Here is a 10090-nt window from a genome sequence, read left to right on the forward strand (position 1 = left end):
CATAGGTATTCTGTCTTGCTCCTACTGACTTTGCTTCAGTCATTTAATTTAATTTCATGCATTAAAGCAACCCTGAGAGCAGGATAAGCGGTTTGGATAATGAATGAATTGATGAATGAATGAACGAACGAATGAATGAATGAATGAACGAACGAACGAACGAACGAACGAATGAATGAAGCAATGAATGAATGAATGAATGAATGAATGAATGAATGAATGAATGAATGAATGAATGAATGAATGAATGAATGAATGAATGAAGCAATGCAATGCAATGCGTTTCAGTTCATTCAGCTCACATTCCAGCTTTTTTCAACAAGGCTTGGCAAATGATTTCAACTTTCAGCTAGCTCACGCAGTTTGCCCAGAAACGACACTCTTCTAGTTTGGAACGCTACTTTGATCGTTTACGTCATGTCACTTTTAATAAAAAAACTTCCTCGAACCCTGCAAGATTTTCGCAGGCAACGTCCTTCGACCCAGAGGAACTCCTCTTACAAACCCACCACTCCATTCATCTCGCTCTCTGGTCTCCCTCTGCCCAACAGCGGTGACTTCCACATCTCCGCAGGGGAATTACGCACGGCTGTCTTCTCATGTACCATTGGGGGCATATGAACATCAACGCTCGGAAACCATTTCAACACCCTTGAAATCAGTTAAAACTTCCAGGCTGTCACTTTACGCACACCGGTTTATAATAGGTAAGCTAAAACCAACATCCGTGTGCTATTTCTCACGCCTTCTTGTTCATTCGAGCCGGCCAATTTCGCCAATATAAGCAATGTAATGGTGTGGACTATCGATTTAGATGTTGGCGAAACCAACACTGATTTACAATGAAGTCAACAGTGGCAGTCTGCCCAAACCTGGCGTCAGCGAGCGCCGCGCTGAGGAGACAGAGCGCATCACATGTGCATGGAATCCCTTTTCATTCGTCGTATTGTTTTTCTCACGGCGCGTTCCGGCTGGGAAGCGTAAAACGGCCTTTACGCACGGTAACAACGCGACTAGACTAAACCAGGTTGTTGGTTAAATTGAGAATATTGAACTTTCAGTTGATTACGAATAACGTTCAATATGCCAGAATGGCAAATTAACGCTGGTGGATGCGCACAAAACGCTTTACTACACTTGCCTCATCTTAAAAAACAAACAAGCAAAAAACAAAAAAAACTGGCGTGCACGGTCGAACAAACTGGTTTGATCCATACTTGAAGAAAAGTTTGGATTGTTTTACAATACCCCAGGTAGTCACAGCCTTTTGTATGATGACAGAGTGATGAAGAGCGATGTCATTCTCCCTGTTCCCCCTCCTTCAGGTTTCAACGACGCTCCTCGGATGCTGGACGTCCACATCCTGCGCTCAGCAGAAGATGGCTTTCCACACAGAAGGACTTGTGGCGATTGTTATCTTCTACGTGCTGATTCTCTTCGTGGGAATATGGGCGGCATGGAAGAACAAAAGGTCCGGGACCGGCGAGGTCACTGACCGGAGCGAGAGCATCATGGTCGGGGGGAGAGACATCGGGTTATTTGTCGGTGGCTTCACGATGACCGGTAAGTTAGTACCTCTCAGACACTCTGACACCAGGACACAAACAGGCAGGCATCCTGTCATTTCTTCGCTCTTTGAAATAATCGGAGAACAAACTGATTGGCTTTAAATTCCATCCAACAGTCTTTTACGCAGAGATACGAAGGCGCACTTGAAACGTGGCAGCAGAAAGGTGCAGCTTTTCGGAACGCCCTGGCAAGGGTGACTTTTAAAACCCCGTTTCTTCAAAACAACATTGAGCCACATATTAAGTCCAAGAACCCAACGCCCTGCCAGACTATTTGATCCTATTTGATCTTAGAACTCCGAGGGTCTAAGAAAATCATTAACATCGTATCCTTGCAAATTACAAACCTTTTTTGGGAGTATTTTGCAGCGACACCTTGTTGGTTGCACATGTCCATTACTTTCCAGATAAACCATGCTGAAATATAAACCTACACTCGACTTTTGGGCTATTTTTTTCTAGTATTGTACACTATGCAGTTGATCTTGATAGGCTTATATGAAGCCATCAGTGCATAACAAGCCAGTGGACAGGTTGTTGTATTCATTTGAAATCCCCATATTTTGCTGTTCTTCAGCCACGTGGGTTGGTGGCGGCTACATCAACGGAACGGCAGAGTACGTGTATCTGCCCGGCTACGGTCTGGCATGGGCACAGGCTCCTTTCGGGTATGCTCTGAGCTTGGTGTTAGGTAAGAACTCGTGTGTCAGTTGCCTAGATCGAGCCACCATTACATTATACAACTGTTTTAGCAATACCCAGACAAGTTTCCTGAGAATCTCAACGACAACTGGATTGTGCACTGTAACACCAGTCTTAACATGGATATGTTCGGTGGATAAGGGTGGCGCAGTGGTTAGCGGGGACGCCTCACAGCAAGAAGGTTCTGGGTTCGAGCCCCAGGGTAGTCCAACCTTGGGGGCCATCCCAGGGCGTCCACTGTGTGGAGTTTGGATGTTCTCCCCATATCTGCGTGGGTTTCCTCCGGGTGCTCCGGTTTCCTCCCACAGTCCAAAGACCTGTAGGTCAGGTGAATCGGCCATACTAAATTACCCCTGTGTGTGTGTGTGTGTGTGTGTGTGTGTGTGTGTGTGTGTGTGTGTGTGTGTGTGTGTGTGTGTGTGTGTGTGTGTGTGTGTGTGTGTGTGTGTGTGTGTGTGTGTGTGTAAGAGAGATGGCCTGGCCAGGATGTGTCTCCGCCTCAGAGCAGGATAAGTGGTTCAGATGATGGATGGATGGATGGTGGTTTGGTGGATGACATGACGAAATGACTGACCTCTAGAAAGAGAGATGTTTGCTTCTTGATTTGAGACCTTATGCATGCATGCCACTTTCTGTCTCTCTCATCACTGCTCGGTAACCAGGTGGCCTTTTCTTTGCCAAGCCAATGCGTTCCCGTGGATATGTCACCATGCTCGACCCATTCCAGCAACTTTATGGAAAGAGAATGGGTGGCCTGCTCTTCATCCCTGCACTCATGGGAGAAATCTTCTGGTCTGCAGCCATTCTGTCCGCCCTGGGTAGGAATAACGTCAAAAGGTCAACTACTTCATGCATTTCTATAGTTTGGATTGTGCATTAAGGCGAAATCTCTACTTTTAATTCAGATATTTCAGGGAGGGGTGTGACAAGCAATATGCAAGTTCAAGCATTCAATGTCACATTTCCTCAATAAACTAAACAAATAAATGTCAACTTTGACATTCGCAGTTTCATGTAATTATTGTAACTCTAATTTAGCCCGACCAGTTACTCTGAGATAACCAAGCACTTCCTCAAGGAGACCCAGTCAAGAAGCAGCAGAACAAGTGTAAATTATGCAAACAAACAGTAGACAGCAACATAAAACGGCAAAAAGAATCAGTCAGAAGAAAGATAGAAAGAATAAAGTAAACTCAATTTAAGTCAAAATACCATTTCACATCTAAAACAAATTAAACCGATGGGTTCATAGACCAGCCTATTTACAGCTGGACTATAAAAGAAAAACAGCTCGAGAGTCTTCCATAAAATCGACTGGCAGAAAAAAAAAGAGAAATCCAGATGTTGATGGTCCCAGATGCGACAAAGCTCAAACCATCACATCTGGTGGAACTGTCCAACAGTATTGTCAGTTGTCAGTATTTATGACGTGTGTTGGTGGCGTCATTTCCTTCTCGAAGTTCGTCGCTCTGTGCTAGAAACACACTAGCGCCCTCCAGTGCAGAGAAATAGTCCAAACTTGATTTTGGTTACCACCAGCGACGCCATGACTACCAGCGACGCATTGCAGTATTTACAGACGTTGGACAGCGGCCATTTTAAATCGTTTGAAAAATAGTTAAAGTTGTTAAAAAGTTGATTTTGGTGTCAGTTAGTTGCATAACAGACATGAGATATTAATGCATTTGTAACGAATTAATATCTCAGTCGGGTATTTATCTTGACAGAATATGGAGTTTAAAAACCGTGGCAGTCGTTCTATTGTAGTTTTTAATTTCTGTTTCAGTGGTTATTTTCAGTTCTTTCTTTTCTTTTTTTTCTACATTTCACATTTTATAGGCCTTGTTACGTTTGTTAGATTAGCAATATGTGTTTTCCGTTTTGTAATTTCAGGTAATATTTTCACTTTTTCAATTTTGCTATTAAAGTTGTACCATGTCTTTGAGGAAGTTTAAATTGTTTAGAAATATTATTATAGTTGTTAAAAGTGTCAGTTAGTGTCCTAACAGACATACTAGCATATGCAATACATCGATAACTCAATTGGGTATTTATCTTGACAGAATATAGCGTTTAAAAACCGGCGGTCATTTTGACCTCCCATGGTCGCTTTAGGTAGAAGTGAAATCCCGGTCGTTTATGTATTCATCTGCTCAGTCTAAAATATCACATGACTGGAGAGCTTTGCACTAGTTATTGGTGGCTGTAAAATGAACTGTTCCGAATTAAGGCTTTAGGCTTGCTGAATTTGTTAGAGGATATTTGCACTTTTATGTCTGATCAAGGATGAAATAAAGACCAACAGAATATGCATATGCCCCAAAGAGGGTACTGGTAAATAAACAGTATGGTGGTGTAATGCAGTGGCATCAGTGACCACCAGCCCTGGTGACCTGAATGGACCGTGTGTGTTGTTGTTGAAGGGGCGACCCTGAGCGTGATCGTGGATATCAACATCACCATGTCGGTTGTGATCTCAGCTCTCATAGCTGTCTTCTACACCTTGGTTGGAGGACTCTACTCTGTCGCATACACAGATGTTGTTCAGCTGTTCTGCATCTTTCTGGGCCTGGTGAGTCTCACTTTTAACACTGCATCAACACCCACAAGGACAGTAACAGTTGAGGAAGATATTCAGTGAGTACATTGTTGTTTGAAAGAATGGCATATCCTCTCAGATTATGGTGATAAAATGTAATGACGTTACATGATGATAAAACATTTTGGACTGATGAATGATTAAGTCAGAAATTTGAAATAGTTTACAGCTGTAAAATGTGTTTTTATAATATCTGCAATCTGATTCGCTCATTTTACTTCCGCAGTGGATGAGTGTACCCTTCGCCCTGTCCAATCCTGCGGTGTCAGACATTGGTGTGTCAGCGAGAGAGGCTGTCTACCAGGCAGCCTGGCTGGGTCAGATCGGGCCTGACGATGCATGGCTGTGGGTGGACAACTTCTGTTTGCTAGTAAGCAAGTCCTTTAATCACCAACTGTTCCTGCTTTTCATGAAAAAGACTGTATACAAATAAATCATATGGATATTTGGCAGTTATGGGTTATGAAAAAGTAGCTTTTCGTGTACTGAAGTCTTCAGTCAATCAATCAATCAATCAGTCAGTCAACCAGATAATCAGTCAGTCAGTCTGTCCATTTGATTGTCTGTTTATCTCTTTATCTATATATCAAAAACACATGGTGCACTTTAGATATGTAGATGACAAATAAGCCGAAATCATCCATAATTGCCAGAATATCGATTATGGTTTACCAATCCATAATCAATTCTATTTCTTAATTAAGCTTTGTAAGTGGTGCTTCATTTTTATTTATTTATTTTTTTAATACATTTCATTGACCTGTGGTGTCTGGTTAGCATAGTGGTCTACTCCGTTGCCTACCAAAATGGGGATCGCTGGTTCGAATCCCCGTGTTACCTCCGGCTTGGTCGGGCGTCCCTACAGACACAATTGGCCGTGACTGCGGGTGGGAAGCCGGATGCGGGTATGTGTCCTGGTTGCTCACTAGCGCCTCCTCTGGTCAGTCACGGCGCCTGTTCGGGGGAGGAGGGGGAACTGGGGGGAATAGCGTGATCCTCCAATGAGCTACGTCCGCCTGGTGAAACTCCTCACTGTCAGGTGAAAGAAGTGGCTGGCAACTCCACATGTATCGGAGGAGGCATGTGGTAGTCTGCAGGGGCAGTGGAGCAGCAACCGGGACAGTTCGGAAGAGTGGGGTAGTTGGCCAAGTACAACTGGGGAGATAATGGGGGGGGGGTTCATTGACCTGTCAATGGCTACCTAAGTGACTCCAGCCCTGATAGGTTTCTGTAGTCACGGTGGCGTTTCTGTTTCCAGATGTTGGGGGGGATTCCCTGGCAGGTGTATTTTCAACGCGTTCTTTCAGCCTCTTCGGCCACCTACGCCCAGGTGCTGTCCTTCCTCGCCGCCTTCGGCTGTCTGCTCATGGCTGTGCCCTCCGTGCTGATAGGTGCTATTGGGGCCTCCACTGGTAAACATGTGTTCCTCTGTTCACTCTCTATGGTACAACATTCACGAAGAAAGACACACACACCTGCACACAGATGTGTGGACAGTAGCCGCTTTAACAGCCACCACAGACAGACACACACCAGCATCTGACACTCATTTTCATACACACACTCATTACGGTGCTGGTGAAACAGCACAGCACAGGACATGTGAGACATGAAGGTATCTGATCCCTGGTTTAAAAATGAAATGTGGGACCAAAGCCAACATCATCTTCTATTAGCTTATTAACACCACAGGAGGTCATATTAGATGTGAGAATACAGATAAACTGTCTTCATGCTAAACCATAGCAGGAGGCTTTTGTGCCTGTCACAGCAGGTGGTGGGGAGAGGCATCAGACCACAACATCTGGGTAAACTGTACATCTGATGAAAGACTACTTGAATGGCTCGACTGATTCTGTTTCACCTGAGCCCACACTAATCAACAGCTGCATGTTACATCCCATGAGCGAGAGATATAGAAAGAAAGAGATTGTGTACCTCAGGATAGAAAGACAGGATGGAGAGGGGAGGTGGACCATGTAGACCTGTAGGATGAAGTGAGAAAGAAAAGAATGAGACACTGACGTATGTCAGACCAAAAAATAAAACAAAATTAACGGAACAGTGAAATGGTGCCATGAGAGGACTGGGTGGTGTGGTGAGTGGATAGAGTTTTAAAGAAATAGAAGGGGGGCAGTAGGTACCCTAGCCGTGACCTGCGCTTATGAGATGAACGTTTGTTAAGCAAGCATAGCAGAGAATACAGGAGAACCTTTCACTGTGGAGACATATCTAACCTACCTTACACCAAGACTGCTAGCTTCAGCGTACATGGGAATTGTTTTAACACAAGATAATACTCAACAGATTTTGCATTTTTTTATTATATATAGCGTTTTCTTCTCACATATGCTTTAATTGTTTTCAAGTACCTATCAGGTCTTATTTTCCAGCAGCTTGGTTTTTTACTCTAAATGGTATCTTTAAGTTCACCATCAAATAAATGCATCACTACTTGGAGTTTCCCCTTAAAGCTAGGATAGGCAACTTTCTATCAGTGTTATTTGTGAAAAGTGTCATATCCCTTTCACAGCTATGAGTAATTTTATTGATCCGAGTGAAAATCAAGACTCTTTGTTAACCCTTCCTCTTTATTCGGGATTTCAAAATCTCTCCCGAGCTCCCCTGATTGATTGAATGTTTACTGCTCTTAGTGGACCTCAACCAATCAGGGGAAATCTCTGTGACAGGGCAGGCCTGTCACTTATACACATGCACAGACTCTCTCTTGGTTTTCTTGTTGTCACTATGGATCTTGCAGAGATGGATGGACCAAAAAGCATTCACCTTTAAGTACGAAAGTGTTTTGCAACATCAATGTTGGGGTAACTAAGAGCTTTGCTGAATTTCTTTTTAAACAGTTCGAACCCCAGGCCATCCCAAGTCCTTTCTGTGTGGAGTTTGCATGTTCTTCCCGTGTCTGTGTGGGTTTTCTCCAGGTGCTCCGGTTGCCTCCTACCACCAGCAAGACATGTTAGGTTTAGTACTCCTGTCTATGCACCTGACCAAGGCAATGGAAAGAACTGGAGTTGGTCCCTGGGTGCTACAGCTGCCCACTGCTCCTAGCTACACCGTTAAGATGGGTTAAATGACTAATAAAGAGTATTCTATTCTATTCTATTCTATTCTATTCTAACAACTACAATACATTTTACTCTCTACAACATAAGGATCAGAGCTCATCAGATATCATAAGGGCAGAGATCATCACCCACCGTGCTGTGGCTTTGGACATAATGATATTTATAAATACTTCACCAATAAGTATAAAAGTGCTGCACAACATCAATGTTGAGGTAACTAAGACATTTGCTGAAAAAAAATAATGTTTACTTGCATAGATTATCAAAGAAAACACAAGTTCTGTCAGTTACAACAGCCAAACTCAGGCATGCTGTTGAACCTGATTTGGAAGGAGACGTTACGGGGAGGAAGGAGGAAGCAGAGCGGGGGGGGGGGCTTTTCTCCAAAGTTGCCTACCCCAGCTTTAAATATGTTGATTCTGTTTTTAAATCTGACGGAAAATTAACAAATTTCACTCAGTTAATTCCAGTATCATTTATTTCTATTTCTATGTCCTGTGCAAGACTGGAACCAGACCTCATACGGAGCCCTGTCTCCCAAAGAGAAGGATGAGTCAGACATGATCCTCCCTATTGTGCTGCAGCACTTGTGCCCTCCCTACATCTCATTTTTTGGTCTAGGGGCAGTATCTGCAGCTGTGATGTCATCTGCAGACTCATCCATTCTCTCAGCTAGTTCTATGTTCTCCAGGAACATCTATCAACTTGCTTTCCGACAGTCGGTAAGAGCAAAAGTCAGCATACACAAACACACACAACACTGGATCATTTGGAACTGGTGCTGCAAGCATCAGTGAACCAAATCAATAAATCAGTTTTAGTTCTATCTCAAATGTCAAAGGCTTTCTGCTACTCTGAGATGTGTGCGATATCAAAAGAACAAATGATGTATATCAAACTGTTTTTACCCATAGCATCTATTTACTAATGTGTTCTCCCTCCTTATTGCTCCCTTTCCCCTTGCTCTGTCCCAGGCATCAGATCAAGAGATTGTGTGGGTGATGCGCCTCACTATCTTTGTCTTTGGCGCTCTGGCCACTGCTATGGCATTGCTAACTGGAACAGTGTATGGCTTGTGGTACTTGAGCTCAGACTTGGTGTACGTCATCATTTTCCCCCAGCTCCTCAGTGTGCTCTTTGTCAAAGGCACCAACACTTATGGCTCAGTAGCTGGCTATATATTTGGCCTTTTTCTGCGCATTGGGGGAGGTGAGCCTTACCTCAAACTTCCTCCATTTATCTACTATCCCGGCTGGGTGACCCAGGAAGAAATCCACCACCTCAGTGGAGATGTGGAGTACTTTGTACAACAAAGGTTTCCATTCAAGTCTGTCTCCATGGCGGCATCATTCTTGGCGAACGTCTTTTTTTCCTACTTGACAAAGTACATATTTGAGAGTGGGATGCTGTCACATAAGTGGGACATTCTGGACACTGTTGTGTCCAAGCACAGCAAGGAAATCATGGACAAAACCACACTAGTGGGAAACCATGATAATATCATCCTTTCCGAGATGGCGCCAGTCAAGCAGGCACTGGGATCTTCATTGGCTGGGACGTTCGCGAATGCAGAAGTCCTCAGTGATGACGGAATCACCCCAGAATCTTTCCATGATGAAAATTAAGAAAAAATAAAACTGGAATCAAGGAATGTGAAGAGGACAACATGGTCAGAAATTCATCAGCAATCTCTTGAAAACTATTTATTGATACACCGGTAGCTAAATTGATATAAATATGATTTAGCTGCCAAGCGACTCAGTAAGTGTGTTTTATGCTGATGACACGAGTTTTCTTTTTAAGGTTCCCTGCCTAAATTAAGAAGATGACTGTAAATTGGTTGTACAATTTGTAACAGTCCCATTTGTGTTTTATTGATGATATTACTCCCTCACTGTCTGTTGAGGGATAAAAAACACAACCTACAGTTTAGTTTAGGTGAGGTTACGGTGCATTCTTTAAGGCAGAATTGATGGAGAAGTCTGTCAAGGATCGTGTTGAGACTGATAAGGATAGTAAAATATCTAGTAAAATATCTTTGTGTGTGTGTGTGTGTGTGTGTGTGTGTGTGTGTGTGTGTGTGTGTGTGTGTGTGTGTGCTTCAACACAAAGTAGTGTTGAATGGAAGAGAGGATTTA

At 43.4% G+C, this 10090-nt stretch overlaps 1 protein-coding gene across 1 annotated transcript; it reads left to right on the top strand.

The window, feature by feature from the left end:
- Positions 1-1379: 1379 nt before the first annotated feature.
- LOC130121130 (high-affinity choline transporter 1-like) lies at positions 1380-9577 on the top strand. The gene is made up of 8 exons (XM_056289981.1): positions 1380-1563; positions 2146-2259; positions 2933-3088; positions 4694-4842; positions 5096-5239; positions 6128-6281; positions 8457-8674; positions 8927-9577. The coding sequence occupies exons 1-8, from the start codon at positions 1380-1382 to the stop codon at positions 9575-9577; spliced, it is 1770 nt and encodes a 589-aa protein (XP_056145956.1).
- The last annotated feature ends 513 nt before the right edge of the window (positions 9578-10090 follow it).

Source organism: Lampris incognitus, chromosome 11 (genome assembly GCF_029633865.1).
Source record: "Lampris incognitus isolate fLamInc1 chromosome 11, fLamInc1.hap2, whole genome shotgun sequence".
NCBI classification, from domain to species: Eukaryota; Metazoa; Chordata; class Actinopteri; order Lampriformes; family Lampridae; genus Lampris; species Lampris incognitus.

Bases quoted from the DNA above. Each gene is read 5' to 3' on its own strand.
- LOC130121130 (XM_056289981.1), top strand. From the start codon at position 1,380: ATGGCTTTCCACACAGAAGGACTTGTGGCGATTGTTATCTTCTACGTG. The intron at 1,564-2,145 runs GTAAGTTAGTAC...GCTGTTCTTCAG, and splicing joins CGGTGGCTTCACGATGACCG to CCACGTGGGTTGGTGGCGGC. The intron at 6,282-8,456 runs GTAAACATGTGT...GTCCTGTGCAAG, and splicing joins TGCTATTGGGGCCTCCACTG to ACTGGAACCAGACCTCATAC.